We start from the raw sequence: 21,912 nt of genomic DNA, 5'->3' as shown, positions 1-21,912 counted from the left end.
AGTGATGTTTGTGGTCCTTTTCAAGCTGAGTTACTAGGAAGAAAAAAGTACTCTGTGACTTTCATTGATGACTACTCCAGATGTTGTAAATTGTATTTCATAAGAGAACAAACAGAAATCCTGAGCAAGTTCAAAGAGTTTGAAAGAATCTTCTCAAATGAATGTGGACAGGGAGTAATAAGAGTCAGAACTGACAATGGTGGAGAATACACATCTAAAGAGTTTCAAGAATAATTGAAAGCTCAAGGCATCCACCATGAAATGACTGTACCACACACACCACAGCAAAATGGTGCTGCAGAGAGAAAAAAGAGAACTCTAGTGGAATCTGCTAGAAGCATGCTGTCACATGCAAAGTTGCCAAACACATTCTGGGCAGAAGCTGTTGCTACTGCAGCTTACATACAGAATAGGCTCCCAACATCTGCTTTAACCCTTTAAGACCTACCATAGAACCAAGGCCGCCAGAGCTTACTTTATATTTTTACATGCTGTGGAGCCATTTTTGGGAGCATTTCAAGTTGCTATACATCAATACAACCATTATAGCCCAGATTTTAATAATATGTATGAATTAAGTTCATAGTAATTACATAAATTGCAAAAAAGTGCAATAAACTACAAAAAAATTGAAAATCGTTTTTGGTTTTTTTACATATATTTCTACTTGGAGAAATTTAAGAGGCTTATCCCACAAAACTTTAAATACAAAAAAGTTGCAAAAAATAGTTTACAACAACAGGAAAATTATTTTGAGTGTCTTCATAGTTTTATTTTTGAGATACACCAATTTTTATATGCTGCAAGAAAAACAAAAAACAATCCTATGATGCAAATTTGCAAAGAAAACAGCATCAAAATAAACTATTAGCAGGGCAATTTGAGTTCTAAGCATCCCAGAAACTATTCAGAAAAGCATAAAGTCAAACATGACTTATAAAGACACCAGTTTAGGCTTTTAAGGCCTACAAGTAAAAAACTTCAATTTCCGCGAAAATGACATCACTTCCGGTTTCGGGCAGGAAATGGCAGACATGCGATCGTTCGCCCTGATTTCTGTTTCAATGTAGGAACTGTTACGAACAGCTGATCTGATCGGCAAAGCGTGTTTCTGGAATATTATGTTTTTGTTGCTGCAAGTGCTTTTTATGCAGTTTTTGCAAAGCTATATGTGGAAGGAAACTGTGAGCGAGGACAAGCTGATGGCATAAGATGTAAGTACAACTCCTCCGGTTTCATATGCAAAAAAAATGATTGCGCTAGCTTACGCGGTTCCGGTTCTACAGGGATTTAAAAATAGTTACGCAAAACAGAGCGTGCCCGCTCCAACCGGCTGTAAAGGGTTAAAGAACGAAACACCCTATCAGAGATGGTATGGAAAAAACCCAGACATTAGCCATATGAAAGTATTTGGTTGTGTTGCTTATGCTCATGTTCCAAACACAGAGAGAAAGAAGCTGGACAAAAAGGCAGTGAAAGTTCATTTCCTGGGATATGCAACCAATGCAAAAGGCTACCGACTGTGGGATGAGGAAAAAGGAAAAATACTGATTCGACGAGATGTGGTCTTCAATGAAACAGAGTTTAAATGCAAACAAAGTGAAAATGATCTCGGTTTGGGGAATGAGGTGACACTACACACGGGTGAAAGACAAACAAGTACTGAGGAGGCTGTCGCCAGTGAGGCTGCAAAAGGAGATCAGCGGATCTCAGCCTCCCGTTAGCTTCGAGATGGTGGGAGCACTTTTGCAAATATGTGATGTCTTGTAAACCGAGCAGGTATCTGACGTTTACACAACTACATTCACGCCTCAAAATATCTTAAAAGTGTATTTTGTGACCCAGAAAGAGTAATATTACAACTAAGTAGCTGCCGCCATTGTTGGAATTTAACTTTTGCGAGATCCCGAGTTAGTTTTGCGAGATCTCGCAAAAGTCCGTCTTAATTTGTTTTCTCCCATGTCCCCTGCGGGGCTCCGTACTCATGCGATTGTTTTCCCCCTGAGCTCCAGGTGTTGTGCTAAACAGTGATCGTGATCACCGTCCGCGGGAGCGCGCAGCTGCGTAAAGCTGTAGCGTCCAGGTTACTTACAGCTACTTCCGTGCAGCTGATATAAGCTGCGGTAAGCTGAACACAGCTTCAACCGTTTGTTGAAAAATAGTAACGGACCGCATTTTCTTGTTAGTAACTGTAACGGCGTGGTAACGATAGGAATAGTAATTAGTTAGATTACTCGTTACTGAAAAAAGTAACGCCGTTATTCCCATCACTGATCGCCGCATTGAATGTCCAGTATATCCTAATCAGTACAGTCAGTTAAGCATTTACTGCACATACAGTATCTACACCTGTGTGGCTAATGTGTGGTAAAGATACATGAAATGTAATTATTAATAAAATAGATTGTTTCAGTTCAGCACTTTTCTCTGTAGGTCTGTGTTTATAAAGGCCCTGAATTCTGTGATATATACTGTACTACTTGTACAGTACTGTTACATATTTTCAAAAGTAATTAATTACTTATTACTTAGTTACTTTTTAAAAACATGATACGCAACCTGAATATGTAATAAAACATACAGACCTTTCAGCCCAAATCTATTTTTTCTGCATAATCCATCATATAAAATTGGATCCAATGAAAAAGTCTTTTAAAAATTGTTTTATTAGTTTTAATCTCTTAACTTTATGCACATTGCATCAAGCAAAAATGTAATTAAATGCAACAGTCTTTGACTTGAAGAAATTGTTTAATATTTAAACCTATTTTCTGCATATTCCTGCATATAAAATAAAATAATTCTTTCTGTTTACACACACTCTTTCAAATAGAGTGTTAGAAGTAAAACACATCAGAAAATAAATAAAATCAAAGATTCAGCAGCACTGAGTCCTGTTGCTCTTAAATCTATTTTCACCTGTTTAGCAGGCGGGTGGAGGTTTGCCCGGTGCCGCAGCGGTCAGCGGTTTCTCTGCGCATTACACGTTCCCGCGGCATGTGAAATACACAGTGTACAGAGGACAATGTTTTTGCCACTTTGTACAGAATCAAACTCAAAGTGATGTGAGTGCATGGTCCTACACTCTCCCACACTCCATACGATCCATTGTTGATCTGCACACATCTGTTTCTGCCACACACGTCGCACGCTTGTACGTTGTTGTCATGAGACACTCTCTCAAACAAAATCACGGTTTAGTAACGCAGTGGGAAATGGGTTGTAAAACTTTTGTTTCTCGCTGATATAACGAGCTTAATCTTAAACTGCAGGGAGCAGGACAAATTGTATCAGATATGCTCGAAATGTGGGAAGCTTTCGTGTTATCAGCGTCTCCTGTAGCCGTCTGATTGCTGGACACTCAGAGACCTGTGTGCTCCTTAAAGTTACAAAATGTGATCCCCAGATAACACAGCTGACCAATACAAAGCAGGACCAGAGATCACATTAACATGTATTTCCCTGTATTAACAAATATCATATTGGCCCAGTTATTTTTTCTTATCATTGTTGTGAGGAGACCATAAATAGCATTTGCATTTGCACCTCGGTAGTAATGAAGGTGTTTGAGAGGTTGCTGAATAACATCATCTCCTCCTCCTTCCCAGATACCACAGATCCGCTCCAGATCGCCTACCGACCCAAAAGATCCACAGAGGATTAATAAGTTTAGGTATGATGTCATGTAGTTGTTTGGCTATTATGGATGTGTATATTTTATAATCCAGGTTTAATACTGATATTGGTTGATTAGTGGCTACAGTTCAGTTCATCTTTTCCTTTCTTAGGAACAACAGAAATGATCGCTTCTTTCCATGAGGGAGGGACCTCCACTACTTTAAGGACCCAGCTGCACACTGCTGCTAACTTCTAACTCCGTTAAATTTATGAAAGGATGAAAGAAAAGATGAAAGAATTTAGACAGTTTTTAACTCTCAGTGATGCCGCAGTGTTTGTTTGACTTTGGGACCAGAAGCAGACGGAGTTTAGGACCCAGATTACTCCGCGAGGCTCCTGACTACGGTACCCATAATGACATCAAGCGGTGCGGCTTCGTAGCTTAGCAAACTCTTACTAAAACACTTTTTGACAGATTTCTGAGAGCCATGTACCACATAAAATCTGTTCGAGGTCAGTAAGCACAACAGAATTCATATATAAGGCACACTGTCGATTTTTGAGAATTTTTTTTAAGTGCGACTTATACTTTGGAAAATTCAGTAACCTGAAGTTAGTGAAGTTAGCTCTTACTCTTTTCTCTCTCTGTGAAATACAGCAGTGGGACATTTAGCCCACAACACTGTGAGACAAACTGCACACAAACAGTTTGTGTGCTTGCTGATGTTTGTTGTACGGTGGCCCCTAGAGACAAAACACTCGCAAACTCCAAAACACTCGCAAACTCCAAAACACATGCAAACTCCAAAACACTTGCAAACTCCAAAACACTCGCAAACTCCAAAACACTCGCAAACTCCAAAACACATGCAAACTCCAAAACACTTGCAAACTCCAAAACACTCGCAAACTCCAAAACACTCGCAAACTCCAAAACACATGCAAACTCCAAAACACTCGCAAACTCCAAAACACTCGCAAACTCCAAAACACATGCAAACTCCAAAACACTCGCAAACTCCAAAACATTCGCAAACTCCAACACACTCGCAAACTCCAAAACACATGCAAACTCCAAAACACTCGCAAACTCCAAAACACTTGCAAACTCCAAAACACTCGCAAACTCCAAAACACTCGCAAACTCCAGAACACATGCAAACTCCAAAACACTCGCAAACTCCAAAACACTTGCAAACTCCAAAACACATGCAAACTCCAAAACACTCGCAAACTCCAAAACACTCACAAACTCCAAAACACATGCAAACTCCAAACCTCCAAGGCACACTGTCGATTTTTGAGAATTTTTTTTAAGTGCGACTTATACTTTGGAAAATTCAGTAACCTGAAGTTAGTGAAGTTAGCTCTTACTCTTTTCTCTGTCTGTGAAATACAGCAGTGGGACATTTAGCCCACAACACTGTGAGACAAACTGCACACAAACAGTTTGTGTGCTTGCTGATGTTTGTTGTACGGTGGCCCCTAGAGACAAAACACTCGCAAACTCCAAAACACTCGCAAACTCCAAAACACATGCAAACTCCAAAACACTTGCAAACTCCAAAACACTCGCAAACTCCAAAACACTCGCAAACTCCAAAACACTCGCAAACTCCAAAACACATGCAAACTCCAAAACACTCGCAAACTCCAAAACACTCGCAAACTCCAAAACACATGCAAACTCCAAAACACTCGCAAACTCCAAAACACTCGCAAACTCCAAAACACATGCAAACTCCAAAACACTCGCAAACTCCAAAACACATGCAAACTCCAAAACACTCGCAAACTCCAAAACACTCGCAAACTCCAAAACACATGCAAACTCCAAAACACTCGCAAACTCCAAAACACTTGCAAACTCCAAAACACATGCAAACTCCAAAACACATGCAAACTCCAAAACACATGCAAACTCCAAACCACATGCAAACTCCAAAACACTCGCAAACTCCAACACACTCGCAAACTCCAACACACTTGCAAACTCCAAAACACTCGCAAACTCCAAAACACTTGCAAACTCCAAAACACTTGCAAACTCCAAAACACATGCAAACTCCAAAACACTCGCAAACTCCAAAACACTCGCAAACTCCAAAACACTCGCAAACTCCAACACACTTGCAAACTCCAAAACACTTGCAAACTCCAACACACTTGCAAACTCCAAAACACAACGGAAGTGCTCCAGGACGCTAGGGGCAGTGTTGAGCTTTTGTTACCTAGTAACTACACAAGCCAGGAAGTACCAGTGACCGGATTTGGGGTCTGCAGCCTTAAAGGCCGCATTTTAAGGCCAATTACGTCACAGCGACACGACGAAGGCTGTCCCAATTCAAAGGCTGCTCGAAATGCGGCCCTCAAATGCGTCCTTAATTTCCCTGAATTTTAAGGATGGGTCGGTGTAGCCTTCATGGCCCAACATATCCCAGATTTCATAGCGCAGCGGCGGTGTGGATAATTTTGCCCAAAAAAAAACGGCGGAAGCGGAGCCGCCGAAGAGTAAACTTTCAGAAGTAAGTACTGAATATTATGTCACTTATTTATGCGCAAATGTTTTTATAATGAAGAACATTAAAACATTACTGTTGGCCACATGTCAGGAAAGTTATGTGACATTAGCGATGTCTGTACTAACTTGGTTTTAAAGCCTTTACTTCAAAATATACGCCGTTCAATAGTTGACTTTAATCTTACAGAGAATGTGATGATTTTATGGATAATTAAAGTCAGTCATATATCCACAAACACAACAAGCTGAAAGTCAGTGATGCTGCTCGGTTTGCAGTCCTGAATATCACGGCACAAGCAGGATTCACTGCACTGTTAATGTTAGCTATGTTATATTGCTGCCTCTGTTCGGTGGTGTCGAGCCAAACTGACTTTAACGTGTGTTTGAACGAGCTGACGGTTCACTCGTTAAGCTGAAAGAAAGATGCTTTAATCACAGCAGTCACACATGTGTCCACTGTACCATCTGGGAACTCTTCTTGTTCAGCACTCATAATAACACAAACACTAAATCCTCCTTCTTTTGTGCTGTTTTGTAGCAGTGTATACACCTGAGACTGTCACCTGTCTGTCTGTCCTGCACTCTCTCTCTGTTTCTTTCTCTCTGATTGTGGAATAAAAGTATGAACATGTGTTTATAAGTTACACTTGTGTTTGAATCCTGCAGCTTATCACACATTTGATTTCCATGTGTGACGACTGCAAGTGTCCAGAGTGAGGACAGACTGAGGGACCCACTGCTGCACATCATCTGTGAGGCTTTGCACCCCTGATGATCCACCAGGACAAACTCAGCAGTGTGTGAGGAAGAGGAGGAGGAAGAGCCAGCAGCAGCTGACAGATGGAGAGAATAGACAGACTGTTCCCTGTTTGTGAAGGACTGCTAGGAAAGTTTAACATAACTAATTGTCTGTCCTGACTGAGTCTTATTAGGTAATGTTCAAATAATGTTATCATCCCAGTGTTTTCAGTGTGGGAGAAAGTACTCAGGGCCTTCAAGTTACACACTATGAAAGGCAGCAACAAGTTTAATGTTCAGAAACCTAAAGTATGTATCAGCAGCAGAATGGAGCTAAAAATAAATGTTTGTTTCAGTTCTATGAAGCTTTGAGTATTTTGGATTAGTAGCACTGCTGTGTTTGTTGCATCATATTGCTGTAATTGTTTATATGCTTTATATATTCTGAGGTAAGTTGATCTATAGTGTTACATCATATTCTATAAGGATGTTATGTGTTTGTATACTTTCTGCCCAGTTTGACCCATTTAGCAGAAGTCAGCCTGTTTAAGGCTCTGATATCTATTCTGTATGACTTAAAGCAGTTATGACATGGTCTGATTTTCTCACCCAATAAAGGAATATTTCATATATCAGTCTACTCTTTATTCTATCAGAAACAGTTATCACAGCTCATACAATTTCTTTTTACACATGTATGTAAGCAATGAGTCAAATTTAGTAATGCCAACATACTGAAGGAACAACATTTCTCTCTTATATATGATACACCTATATATGCACTGTCAAAGATACTTGTCTTTGAGTGAAGATTTAAGGTGATAAGACCTATAAATAACTGCAACTTGAATCTTTACTGAGGCTCAGTATTTGACACAGAGTTCATGTTCACTGCTGTAATAGCTAATAATGATTAATATAATAACTATAATATTGGCCATATTATATTTACATTACCAAAGTGATATGACTTTAGTCTCATGAACAACATTAGCTAATTGTTATTTACTAACTAATCTTAAATAACTGTTCAGTACAGAAATGAAGCCCAAAAATCATGTTTTACTGTCCTGTGGTCTCAACCTCAGATACTTATCAAATCACACAAAGCTCTTGTAGAAACAAACAAACAAATGAACAAAATATGTTTTCCTTCATTTCTGTCAAACAAAGTTGTATGACACGTTTCCAGCGGTTAGTATCATGGTTGCTAGGCAACCTGGGAAGCGCGACAGAGACTAGACCGTCCCATACAGACAAACTTGCCGTTTATTTTGCAAATCGAGCTCAACACTGCCCCTAGCGTCCTGGAGCACTTCCGTTGTGTTTTGGAATTTGCATGTGCTTTGGGGTTTGCATGTGTTTTGGAGTTTGCAAGTGTTTTGGAGTTTGCATGTGTTTTGGAGTTTGCAAGTGTTTTGGAGTTTGCATGTGTTTTGGAGTTTGCAAGTGTTTTGGAGTTTGCAAGTGTTTTGGAGTTTGCAAGTGTTTTGGAGTTTGCATGTGTTTTGGAGTTTGCATGTGTTTTGGAGTTTGCAAGTGTTTTGGAGTTTGCATGTGTTTTGGAGTTTGCATGTGTTTTGGAGTTTGCAAGTGTTTTGGAGTTTGCATGTGTTTTGGAGTTTGCAAGTGTTTTGGAGTTTGTACGTGCTTTGTCTCTAGGGGCCACCGTAAGATATAACCTCCCAATCATCTGCCAAAAAGTGGTTTCTGATGTTTTTACGTCCAGTATCTTTACTTATATTAGTAAATTGACTGTAGGGAACAGGATTCATGAAGGGGCCATAAATAAAATACAGAGATGACCTGTTTTTGAAGTATCTTTATCACTCTGCCTATTTGTACCCATATTGTCATCAATCCAGTTCTTGTTGATCTGTTAAGTAAGTCAAGTAAGTTTAGAAAACTGATGCTGTTGCAATTTTTGCTGCCCTCTTGGCTAAACTTCGAGGAAAACACATTTTTAATGTCAATAATGTTTTTTACCTAAATGAAATACAAAAGACGCTTTGCCAAAAACTGATTGCAGTGATAGGAATGTTCTTTGTGAGAGATATGACTGACAGACTTTAGGGTGAAGTCATTTATAACAGCTTAAATTCCTGCAATCCCTTTTTACCACAACACTGGAACCATTTGAAAAGTCACGTATTGCTTTAGAACCCAAACTCTGAACCCTGCTGACGTAACTGAGGCTCTGGCCTCACCATCATCATACTTCCCAAAGCGTCAGAAATGGCTCTGTAGCCCTTGACTGACTGATTGTTTCTCATCCTTTTCTTTAGATGTGTTGCTTTTTTTTTTTTAAGCCTACTTCACTTTGGCAGTGATTTCTTGATGCAACACACCTGGTGATAATCAGGCCTTGGTTTGGCAAAACTGAACTGAGCTTTCAGTTAAATCAGTTAAATAAAAAAGTGCATTTAATCAGTTAATTCGTGATTTATCATTTAAAAAACAAAAAGCATTTCTTTATCTAGAAGGGTAAGCATTTTCCCATGTATGGGCAGGTATGTTTGGATAAAATTTGTCAACTTTTACAAACCAATGAATCATTTTAAAATCTGCACTTTGTATTTTCTTGAATCATCCTTGAATATTAAAATTTTGACAATCTGAAGTATTCGTGTGACAAACGTGCAACGATGCAATACAAATAAGAATCACAAAGAAGGCAAATACTTCTTTCACAACAGTGAATTCGGTTCCGTCCTTAACTTCAGATCATCTGTAGCAAATATTTAAATCTTTATTCAGCTGGCATGTGACTGAGACACAGACACAAAGACTCGGCTCTAGTTATAGAATCTGACCCAGTCGGAAAACTGGAGCTTCTGGGCTTCTTGTCCAAAGCAGAGCTGGGACTACGCAATTTGATAAGTTCAACACATAATTATGATAACAATACGACATCAGCTACAGACACGCTGGTGTGGACAGTAAATATTTTATTTTACACAACGCATCAGATCCATGTGTGGAAGGTGATCAGAGTCCACAAATGCATAAAATACAGATTTATATGCATTTTAGAAAGAAAATGATACTAAAGGGAAAAAACCCAAAACCCAACAACCAAAGAAAATCATGAAACAACACAAGCAGTTACAAAAGTGTTACCAGGTTACACACACACACGTCAAGATGAGGGAAAAAAAACAAACAAGCATCAAACTTGTTTTTACATCAAACATCATCGAAGCATTTAAAACCAAGACAGGAAACAGTTAATAATAATAAAAAGGCACGTTACACGGTTTGCTGCAGGAAGTGTCTAATTGGAGAAAAAATGCACCGAAACAGTTTCACTTTGTGAACATGTTTCTTAAACCTGAATACAGAGAAGAGGCTCTGTGGGAACGAACCACTTTATGCCCCGTGGAAAATTGTAAAATAACAAGTGGGCTGTTAGTACGTCTGTCACTCTGCCCTCAACTGGCGAGCAGCTATCAGGAACAAATATAACTTTGTATAGTGATATGAATGCAGCGAGACACAGAGACACAGCTGTATTCCCAGCTGTCAACATCTGTAGATCACATGCTGCCATCTTGCTCTTCCCATGACCCCTGTAACAACTGTTACTAAAATACAGAAATATAGCCACAAATGTATCAAAAATGAGATTCCCCTTTTTAATCACGACGCTAAGCACACGACACAAAAGAACATCATCGTTCTGTTCCCTTCTTAAAATGCTGCACTTTTAATAACCATCCCTGGAGCCCAGACAGAACAGCCTGAAAGCTCTAACTTGATGTTGTTGATGTTGTGAGCCATCACAGAACGCCCAGTCGCTCATTTCACAGCGTTTTCTCATCACTGTCTTGCTTTGCATTCTGTTTCTGGTGCTCTCAGCACTTCCCCCGATAAAGAAAGAAGAACAGACGCGAAATCTTCCAGCTGGGCCAAAGACTTCTCATTTAACGTTTGTTCTAGTTACATCGCATTTGAGCCAAAAGTTCAAAGCCTCTGGTAAATAACTTGTTTCACGTTGTTTACTTAATGCCAGTTAGTGTGTTTTGGACAGTGTCTGGACAATTAAAAGGTATATTTGTCTAACTTTTCTTTGCCTGGGTGGCCTGTGAATGTGAGGAGAGCCAAATCTCAAGCTTGAAATGAGGACTCTTACTTGCACTACTATGAGCAGTGTTTTGTAAGTATCAACAAGCCTTAGCAGAGCGTGGCTAAGCACCAGCAAGATAAGTGAAGAAAAAGCCCACACGCTAGCAAACAAACTAAAAACACAACATTTAAAAAAATAAAATAAAATGTGACAATCATTTTAAAATACGGCTTTGATGCCCAAAGCTTCCCTAAAACTCGCCCACATATAAAGCGATGTGCTTTGTGGCTGAACAGTCGGTTCTCTCTCCGGTTTAAAAATTAAACTAAATTGTTAATTATTGATTCAGGCTTATGTTCTGCTTTTATCTGGAGATCAAGTGAGTAAACAATTACACCGGGTTTACAGAGACTTTCACTGGAAACCATCAAGAAATAAAGGAGTGCAATTTGGCCAGAACGTCCTTTTTCCTTTGCTGTGTCCGCTGACTTTGACAAAGCCCAACATGCACAGTAACCTCCAACATAATGTTGTAATGAATGGTGTCAGTGCGCTCTTCACTTTTAGTGAGATTAAGGGCGTCTTAATGCTTTCCGCCGATTATCAGGGACATCTGTCTCACTTTCTCTGCCTCCAAACATCTGCCCCATTTTCTCCAACATATAAATATATATTTTGCTGATCACAGATTTTCATATTCTGACAGAAAACTTTAAAAAGTTGAATTATTAAAGTTCAGAATACAAGAAGGTTTGTGTGTTTAGTGCTGATGCACAAGAGGCTTCTGAATGGATGAGGTACGGGAGCGTCGTGGCTTATCTTCTGTCAGTGGGAGGTTTTAAAAAAAGAACAACAACAGTAGTTGTGTTAATCTGTTGGCCTGTAAAAGGCTGCTGTAAATGTTTGTGTCCAAAGACCGCAGAAGACGAAAGATCTGTATCTCTGAAACAGGCTCTCTGTTGTTTGGCTCCGACTTTCGTTCGCTTTTGTTTTTACTGGAGCTTCTTGGACTGTGGATGGTCTGTGCCTTTGGATGACGAGGAGGTTTTGGGATCAGCTGAGAGAAGAGCCATGATGTCCTGCATAGCCTTACTTATCTGAACTCCAAACCTGTGAGAGTCCTGGGAAGGAAAAAAGAAAAAGTAAGTATTGAGAAGTGAAAGGGAAGTGTAGAAAGCAGACAAATGTGTTACTGGGAACATAAATAAAACCACAGAGAAGGAAGAAAGAGAACATGGACAGAAGTGAGAAGTCAACCCCTCTTTAGAATGAAGAAGGGATTTTTAGCAAGTTTCAAAATAAAAAGAACAAAATATTTATAGACACTGATCTCATACATTCATTTCAATTTCAATTTCAAGGGTCCCTGGGTCCCAGCATTCATGTGGCCCCTTCTTAGAAACCATTAAACCCACGTATACGGTCTTCCCACCAAAACACACGTCAGAAGCTCGGGGAAAAGGACTCCACGTGTGAGGATCTGAATGTCCCGAATTCCAGTGTGACTGCACAATGAGTGCATTCTGCAAAAGCAGAGGCTCATCGGAGGAACATTTTGGCCACTGAGTAACAAAGTTTCCATGTCAAGGCCACATGATGAGAAACTGAATAGGCCTTAAACAGTGCAGTCTCAACGCCATGAACTGGAGGGCATAACAGACCGCTTTAAAACAGGACCGAGTTCTCGTCCCAAAATCCAAAAGTACTGTCAGAAAATGCTACAATGTTTCTTGCATAAAGTGAATCAGACGAATCTCAACATTCTCAGAAACAACAGGAACAGATGTTGTCATTGCTTTTTCCTGTCAGAGGTTGTGTTTTCAGGTTGTCTTTCTGTCTGAGAAGACTCAGTCCCAACATTATAATGTCCTTTAATCAAAAAGACGGATTTCCCGATAAGCCCAGGGAGGTTTCTCACTGTATCCTCAACCGCCCCTACCGTCACGTTTGCTTCATGTAAACTGAGTATGTTAGGGATCCAAACATTTAACATTTAATAATATTTCATTCTGTTTTATCAAGATTGTGCACTTATTGTGAAAACTCCCACAATAAGTTACCACTGTGAGGCTCGGTTCATCGTCGTGTTTTAGCCCCATTCGAAAAATGTTGATGCATTTTTTTTTATTACCGGCAAAACAGAAATATTGTTAAGTGGATAAAGTCGATATCTTTGTGACTTTTCAAAGGAAACTGTGGAGATCAGGGAAATATTTTACTGCTACTATTCATAACCAGTGTTGGTCAAGTTACTTGAAAAAAGTAATCAGTAACTAATTACTGATTACTTCCCCCAAAAAGTAATCCCTAAAAAGTAATCAGTAAGTACTGATTACTTATTTTCAAAAGTAATTAATTACTTAGTTGCTTAGTTACTTTTTAAAAACACGATTTACAACCTGAATAGGTGATAAAGTGATAGATCTTTCAGCCCAATTCTACTTTTTCTACATCTGCACAAGTGTCAAGCTGGCTTCAAGCATGGCATTTCAACTATTTAAAGGATTGGAAGTCTGAAGGAGGCCATGCTTTTAAAAGTTGGATTCAGTTTTGACCCCAACCCCCGGGCCACGCACCGGTCCGTGAGTTGTTTGGTACCGGGCCGCTAGCGTTGAGGCTCAGGTGTGAAATTTATGGTTTTCAGGGTTTTTATCATTAACTCAGTTTCCCTGGGTCTTTTCCTGTGTTGTAGTTTTTATTTTGAAAGAAATATTTATGCGTTACCATGGTGACCAGAAGAGCATTAAGGGGCAGACAGGAGGACGTTACTCTCACTGTTGTTGTTCAGGAGGACGGTGCTAATAAAGTTACTCAATCACACAGTGATACCAGTTTTGGTCTTGGTCATATAATTTTATTTTGTTGTATCTGCGACACCGTAAAGGCCGGGCCATGAAAATATTGTCTGACATTAAAAAAAAAAGGTTGGGCACCGCTGACTTTGTGAGAACCTTCTAACTTGTACTGTAGGGACTTATCCAAAGGTCAACCTGAGCCAAGGAAAACTCCTAAAAACTAGTCAGCATAAAACCAACAGTTTAGGATTGACAGAGCCAGGATAAACATCCTGGCTTTTTGGGTCTGTATTTGGTTCGCTGGGTTCACACAGTAAAACATCTTGTTTACAAATGTGTTACATGGGGTGGGGCTACAGCTCAGGAGGTAGAGCAGGTCATCTACTGACTGGAAGGTTGGTGGTTTGATCCAAGGGAGGAAATACTTCCAATTTAGTGAAGTACCTAACAGGTCAACACCCAGACCTGTTCAAAAATTCAAGTTAAGCACATTTCAGTTCAGAGTATGCTGTCCTGAAATGCACATCTCCATTGGGTTTGAGAAAGCTGACACTGCCATGGAGAAGTCAACAAAAATTTCTGCAACGGCTAACACCAAATGCTAATGCTATGCTAACATAATAGCACTATAACACCAACAGGATACCATGGCAACCATCTTAACATTTCAGCCTGTGTCTTGTCATCAAAGCATGTTGTCAACATTTTAAATAAATGAGCAGCCACCATGTCAAAGTTTAAATATGTTGGTTATCAAGAATTCTACTGGTATTGGACACCGGAATACCAGTACTACAGTTCTGGGATTTGCGATCTTCTCTTTCCAAGACTGTGCCAGGTTTAAAAGGCTTGAGAATGTTGTCTGGTGTAAATGTGATTTCCTACAACAGTGTGATGTCTCTGAACTCCAAGACACGGAGACGTTACTTACAGTCTGACTGCAGGAGTGTTTGGAAGACACGTGGAAGTTGACCATATCTTCACCCACGATGATGTATGAAACTCCATAACCATCGTCAGCGACCTGACATGACAGTGAAGACACGAGGTTTCGTGTTAACGCCTCACGTACCACCCACCACAAATACATAATCTCGTCTCCTTGTCTTAAAAGATGTAAATGTGCCCACTCACAGGTCCAAAGCCCCCACCAAGCGAGATGAAATCTGGGTGGTTCTTCAGGTCGAACAGATTCATCTGCTGAACTGGAGTCTGACTGGTGGAGAGACGCCAAGGCTCAGACAGAACCTTTAATGAGGGATTGAGTGAGAAAAACATGGGGTGAACATGCAGAAGCAGATGTGACCAGCTAGGAGACACCAAATCACACAAAACCTGATTATAAAGTTTTGACTGTCGCTGCAGAGCACGAAGGTCCCGAGTTCAATTCCACCATCAGGCCTTTCTGTGTGAGTGCTGAAGATATGCGAAGCCTATCTGAGAGTTTAGTGTGTTGGAAGGTAGAATTATTGTAGAGACACTGACACTGCCCTCGATGTAATAAAGGCCCGAGTGTGTCAGGAATTTAGGAGTAGGTTTCTAGGAGGCCCTCGCCCAGTTTGAACTGTGAAACATTAACAAAGATGTTAACGTTGAGTGGAAATTCCCCAGGGGATACCTGGGTGGGGCTCTCAGTGTTTGCAGTTCGTTAACTCTGTTTTGTATGTGCTTTAAAGGAATTTGGTGTTGCTTGGGTGACGAGATTACTTTTATGACCCCCAGGAAGTCACAGACAGACACGAACACACTCACTCACGTGCACTCACATAGACATACGGGTACGCGCACACACAGGCACTCACGTGCTCGTGCACATAGACACAGTTTGCAGCACACCGTGGGGGTTTTATGATGGGGTCGCTCCTACAAAACTGTGTTTCACAGACAAAGGAGTGAAGATTTTGCAGAGGGACGGCCTGGCAAGTCTTCCCTTCTAGAAGATGCATGCTTAAATGAAGATGAATAAAGTTTTTGTGAAATGACTACTGAGGCAGCACGGTGGCACGGTGGTTAGCACTGTTGCCGCACAGCAAGAAGGTCCTGAGTTCAATTCCACCATCAGGTCTTTTTGTGTGGAGTTTGCATGTTCTCCACGTGTTTGCGTGGGTTCTCTCCGGGTACTCCGGCTTCCTCCCACCGTCCAAAGACATGCTACTTGTGGGGATAGGTTAATTGGATAATCTAAATTGCCACTAGGTGTGAATGTGCGAGTGAATGTGAGCGCGAATGGTTGTCTGTGTGTTGGCCCTGCGACAGACTGGCGACCTGTCCAGGGTGTACCCCGCCTCTCGCCCTATGACAGCTGGGATAGGCTCCAGCGCCCCCCGTGACCCTGAAAAGGAGAAGCCGAAGCGAATGGATGGATGGATGGACTACTGAGTCTGGTGCATCTCTGGATGCCCGAGGAATAAAAGAACCAGGGTGAATGGTTGTCTGTCGCTATGTGTTAGCCCTGCAAAACGTCCAGGGTGTACCCTGCCCCTCACCCTGTGGTAGCTGGATGAGGCTGCAGTCGACTCTTAATTGGATCAATATGGACTGCACAAAGGGAGCCAATAGTCATGTATTCATAATATGTTAGATATGCATCTTTAAAGCAGCTGATCAATCAGTCCATTTTGTTGTTGCGCTCTTAATCGTTTTATGGTTTGTATTAATAAAACTGAGACAGTGTTAAATTTCTACATTTATGATATGAGCTCTCCAATCCATCAATACGACTGTTGGGTCACTTTTTCTCTCACGAAGCATGTTGTGTGCAGTATAACTGGAGCCTGAGGACGTAACGTCATCAGGATACTGTTCTGATCTGAAGCTACGTCCACACACATATATGGGAGCGTTCACTTGCTTTCACCTTCTTCTGTCCACCTGACATCAGAGTCTTTGGTGTTTGTGTCGTGTTGCAAGTTTGTTTTGTCCAACAAGAATGCTGCTACAGAAGTGCACGTCCATTTAAATCAACGCAATCTGTTTACATATGAAGACAGTCACGACTTTTGGAAGAGCTGAAACTCATTCGCGTTGGTCCCGTTTAATCTGTTTGGACTTTTAAACCAGTCTATGAATACCAGTACATCTAAACGTGGCCATCCTCTGGACACGAGCCAAGGCTTACTTCTTTGAGGAAAGGCGACTCCACTCCCAAGTATTTGGAGACTACGTAAAGGCAGAAGAGATGTCTGTCGATTCCTGCTCCGGTCATAGCCATCCGATAAAGGTTCTGGTGTCTCTCAGAAGCCAGTTCGAAAAGGCGTCTGCATTCCTCCTCCGTCTGTCAAAGCAAACAAACGTCTGTCACGACCAGTCCTGTCCGTAGCACTTATGAACTTACTGCTGTGCTATGTGGGTGAATGTGTACACATGTTGCTCTGCTGGATGATTGAACACATAATTACCAACAGTTTGATCCACACGGCTTACAGTTGGATTTCTGTAGACCCACTCCAAGTGTTAAAAGGTGTGAGTGTGTAATTGCTGGTGAATACACTGTAGTGCCCTGCAGTGTGTGTTCTACATACACATTAGCTTTCATGTTCACTGCTGCATGCAGAGAGGCGCTATGAATGGTATCCTTTCTGCCATTACCCAGCTTGTTGACCTTGGGCCTACAGTTGAGGAACTTATTCCAATGTAGTTCTCACTGGTTCACTCAGCTCAGTTTGGACAGGCACCTTGACCACGGGCACTCTGCATTCATTTCTTCTTTTTCAACTTTAAGCTTAAACAAATGAATAACAAGTATTTTAGTACTTCAGTACCTCTCCACTCTCCAGAGCTTTGATGAAAGCACAGCTGTCGTTGGAGCAGGAGCGCACAGTCTCTGTCCGGCCCTCCCTGAACAGACGGGTCATCGATGCCTCGTAAGTCAGACAAAAGCCACCGCGATCCTGGAAGCAGGAAAGTGAAAGCAGGTGAGGAGAAGTGGTTTGAAGCACTAAAAGCAAAACTGGACATGCTGGCTGATGTGTGTGTGCTACAGATCTGTTCTGAATGGAGGATTTTTGCACTTTGATAATACAAAAAGAATATTGTGTTTGAATTGAAGAGGGAAAAAAGGGGGCAAAGCTTCCTTTGAAGGCTGGGAGATAACTACTCCAGGGATCAGGAAAGTCAATTTTGATAAAAGCCTACTATTATAAAGAAAATGGTTTTTAACCCTTTAAAGCCGGTCAGAGCAGCACGCTCCGTTTTGCGTAACTATTTTTAAATCTCGGTAGCTCTGCAACTACTTAAGCTAGCGCAATTTTTTTTTTTTTTTTTTTTTTGCATATGAAACCGGAGGAGTTGTACTTACATCTTAGACATCAGCTTGTCCTCGGTCACAGTTTCCTTTGCTTTTTAAAAACTGCATAAAAAGCACTTGCAGCAACAAAAACATAATATTCCAGAAACACGCTTTGCCGATCCGATCAGCTGTTTGTAACACTTCCTACGTCCATCAGCACGAACTATCGCATGTCCGCCATGACCTGCCCGAAACCGGAAGTGATGTCATTTTGCGGAAATGTAGTTTTTTTTAACCATCAGGGCCTCATGAGCCTATACTGGTGTTTTTAAAAGTCAACTTTGACTTTATGACTTTCTGTGTGGTTTCTGGGATGCTTAGGACTCATATTGCACTGCTGGAAATAGTTTATTTTGATGCATATGCTGCTTTTGTGCAAATTTGCATTATAATATTTATTTTCGTTTTTCCCGCAGTTTATAAAAATTGGTGTATTTCAAAAATAAAACTATGAAGACACTCAAAATAAATTTCCTGTGGTGGGAAACTATTTTGTGCAACTTTTTTGTATTTACAGTTTTGAGGGATAAGCCTCTTAAATTTCTCTAACTAGAAATATATGTTAAAAAAACAAAAACGATTTTCAATTTTTTTGTAGTTTTTTGCAATTTATGTAATTACTATGCACTTAATGCAGACATATTATTAAAATTTAGGCTGTAATGGTTGTATTGATGTATAGCAACTTGAAATGCTCCCAAAAATGGCTCCACAGCATGTAAACATATAATATAAGCTCTGGTGGACTTGGTTCTATGGTAGGTCTTAAAGGGTTAAGGAGTTACACAGGACTTAGTGAATCTGCTTATCAGGTGGAGGTTTTATTCATTCCTTAACACCATCAACACAAATATCCTTCCTTAATGACATCGGTCGTCTCATGGGAACACAGGAAGATTTAAAAGTTGCAAAGACTGAATACAGGCCTGCAGTTGTGTTTTCTTGGCTTGTAAAGGCAGAGATGAACAAAATAATTCATACACAGGGCGTATCGAGAAGAATAATCTGATATTTTAAAATATGTTTTGTAGGGAGCTGTCTGCTCAGTATGTTATTTGACCAAGCGGTGATGTTGTTGCGTTCTTTGAGTATTGTACATAATAACTGTAAATTAAATAATGGTACATTACTGAAACTGTCTATTTGTGGAGTTTCTAAATCCAAACGGTGTGCAGGACGCCCACCGTCCTCATTTATTTTTGATTGATGTTTTTGTTTAATGTTTTACTCCAGTACTGCCATCAGGACTGAATGAATACATCAGTTGTCCTGCAATAATATTTAAAGGAACAAAACGTGTGTGCTCGCTTCTTTATTTAACTTGACTCTAATCCAGTATGACTGTTAAGATTCAGCTGCAGACTCGGTTCTTTCACTGTGTTACCCTGTAATATGCCAGTTGTAAGCTGATCTGGATGAAGGCGTCTGGGCTGATCCGGCATTTCTTGATCCGTCCTTTGCCAAACTCTCTGAATGGAAACACGTGACAGTCGACATCATCTGCCAGCGCCTGTGCAACAGCTAGAGAAGTGCTGACCTGAGCCTGAACCTGAAACACAGAATCACACTGCACAATCAGCACTGCGTGACAAGATTTTGAGTCAAAGTCAAAAAGCTCCAGATGTTGTCATGCAAATCAGTTTACAGCTGCCATACAAGGCAACACCCTTTAAAAGAACACACACACAGTACAGGCTGGTTTCTTCCTAATTCTGTATAGAAAATATTTTCTCTAGATTACAAAGAAAAGACAACAGCAGATAAAGGTGGAAGCAGTTTTGTGTTTTGTCCATTTCTAGTGAAAGCAAAAGACTCGAGGAGGGAGCAGAGGTCAAACAGAGCCTGTATCCATAACTGTACAAAATGAACAAAGTTGTTAAGATATTACGCGATATGTCTGTAAAGTTCTCAGTCATCGTAGACTTCTGTTTGAAAGACGCACTTATTCTCTTTCCTCCACTTCTGCCAATGTGCAAACCTGGACTTCCTTTTATGAGGCCACATGAAAGATTCGGAAATCTGTTATTCCAAAATGTGAGCCTGTTGAAATCAGTGCTGATTTATTTTTCAGTGGTTTACAAAAAATTAATAAAATACAGTCACAGAAAAAAAAAAAAAACAGTTTCACCCTTGTTTAAGATTAGTGTACAGTGATATCTGCAGAGTCTTTGACATCAGTTGGTCCAATGCTAACTTCCATCTTTGTACATTTTCTTCTGTGGATGAATTACAAGACAAAGCAACGCCTACTGGACTCCACAGTGTGCCGAGGTCACTCCACTGCAGCTACAGTCCTATTGCCGTCCTCACCGGATGAATTTATATTCCTATTCAGGTGGAACGTGACACACCGTCGTCCCTAGACTCACACATTCAAGCTCATCTAGTTTTAATCCAGCATGTCACATGTTCCACACCTCACATGGCCTTCAGATCAGCTGAAGAACAGTGCTGGGGTTTCCATCAGCTGATGCATCAAAGCCTTTTATCACCAAGCACAATGAAAGGCATCGAATGCAGATTCCTGATAGCTTTTTTTACAAATTGATTTTAAGCTAAGATTGAGCTCGTGTTTAGTACTTTTTATTACTTTGTTCTGTGTGCAAGTCCAGTTTTGTAATTTTGTAATACTGAGAAAAATACAGAAACTTTTCTAATAAAGTGTTTTTAAATATTCTTGCTACTTTTAAAATTGTAGGTAGTATTAGTTAAAGTAGAACAAAATATTTATGGTCGACTTAAGTAGCTTACAGTGCAACAAATACTTGCAAGTGTAATACAGAAGTAATAATTGTAATCTCACGAAATTAAAATCATTCGAAGGCATTGTGTAGCAATAGATTCGAGAAACTGGGATTAAGAAATCAAGTTGCTGTTACAGGTGAAAATCTTACTGCCTGAACACGATGAAATAATTAGATAACAGATGTTAGAGAATCAAGCTGATTTTTTAAAATTCAGTCTTAAATGAATGAAATGCTTTGAGTTTAATGGTAAAAAGTGAGAGAGGAGAAAACAAATGTTAGTTGACTGCATTCTGATTACACTGGACCAATGTGCTCATTAAAAACAGCTTTATCTTTAGATACCAGTCAGAATGTAGAGTCTGATTTCAGACTATGGGTCTCGGGTAGGGCTGGGCGATATATCGAGTTTTTTTTAAATATCGATATATTTTTATACGAGATATAAGATGTGACAATATCGTTTTTATTGATATAGTATGTGTTACGTTATAACTATACTTGTGGAGCCGCAGGTTTGCCTCTTTCGTCCACTTTTGTCTCTACGCAACGTTACTACTCCCCCCCCTCGCTACACCTGCAGGCAATGACAAGATGGACACGTGCGTGGGGCTGGACGGCGTCAACGTGTTAGCGAGCCAACCGCGCTAACGACATGCAGCCCACAGGGGCTGCGCAGCCTAGCATCCTTTCATTTTCTCAAAAACCGACTTATGTATCAGGGGTGATTCTAGGATCAAGCTTTGGGGGTGCTGCGCACCCAGAGAGCTGCCCAGCCAGGTGAGATAAACTTTACTCGTCACGATGAGACTTCTTCCCGTCTCTGTCAGTCCCTGCATCCTCAAATGTCTCCAGTTGTCCCGAGTTCCCTCCGACTGTCTCCTCGGTGCATTTAAACCTGTTCCTCCCTGTCCTCGTCGTCTGTTGTCTTCGTCTCTGTTATCAGTCATCATAATTTTAGCATCTCTGTGCAAGTCTGCAAATTTCTTTATTAAATCATAAGATTCTTAAATCTTATGATTTATGTGAAAGTTGATGTGCTACATCTTTAACATCCATTTTCAAAAATGAGCTGCCTAATTATAAATACAGTGGGGCAAAAAAAGTATTTGGCAGCCAACAATTGTACAAGTTGTCCAACT

At 40.4% G+C, this 21,912-nt stretch overlaps 1 protein-coding gene across 2 annotated transcripts in view; it reads right to left on the bottom strand.

Moving 5' to 3' along the window:
• Positions 1-11,262: 11,262 nt before the first annotated feature.
• Positions 11,263-21,912, bottom strand: part of LOC146520785 (carnitine O-palmitoyltransferase 1, liver isoform-like) — a 36,984-nt gene continuing 26,334 nt past the window's right edge. For both annotated transcript variants that reach the window (XM_085157375.1, XM_085157374.1), the window contains 6 exons: positions 19,411-19,575; positions 17,500-17,628; positions 16,857-17,012; positions 14,873-14,986; positions 14,670-14,762; positions 11,263-12,064 (listed from right to left, as the gene is read on the bottom strand). In XM_085157375.1, the coding sequence (XP_085013501.1) occupies positions 11,936-12,064; positions 14,670-14,762; positions 14,873-14,986; positions 16,857-17,012; positions 17,500-17,628; positions 19,411-19,575 (786 nt within the window). In that variant the 3' untranslated portion in view covers positions 11,263-11,935. The remainder of the gene's footprint in view (positions 12,065-14,669; positions 14,763-14,872; positions 14,987-16,856; positions 17,013-17,499; positions 17,629-19,410; positions 19,576-21,912) is intronic.

Source organism: Neolamprologus multifasciatus, chromosome 4 (assembly GCF_963576455.1).
Source record: "Neolamprologus multifasciatus chromosome 4, fNeoMul1.2, whole genome shotgun sequence".
Taxonomy (NCBI): domain Eukaryota; kingdom Metazoa; phylum Chordata; class Actinopteri; order Cichliformes; family Cichlidae; genus Neolamprologus; species Neolamprologus multifasciatus.
Note: the sequence above shows the minus strand (reverse complement) of the source record. Positions and strands in the feature narration are given on the sequence as shown.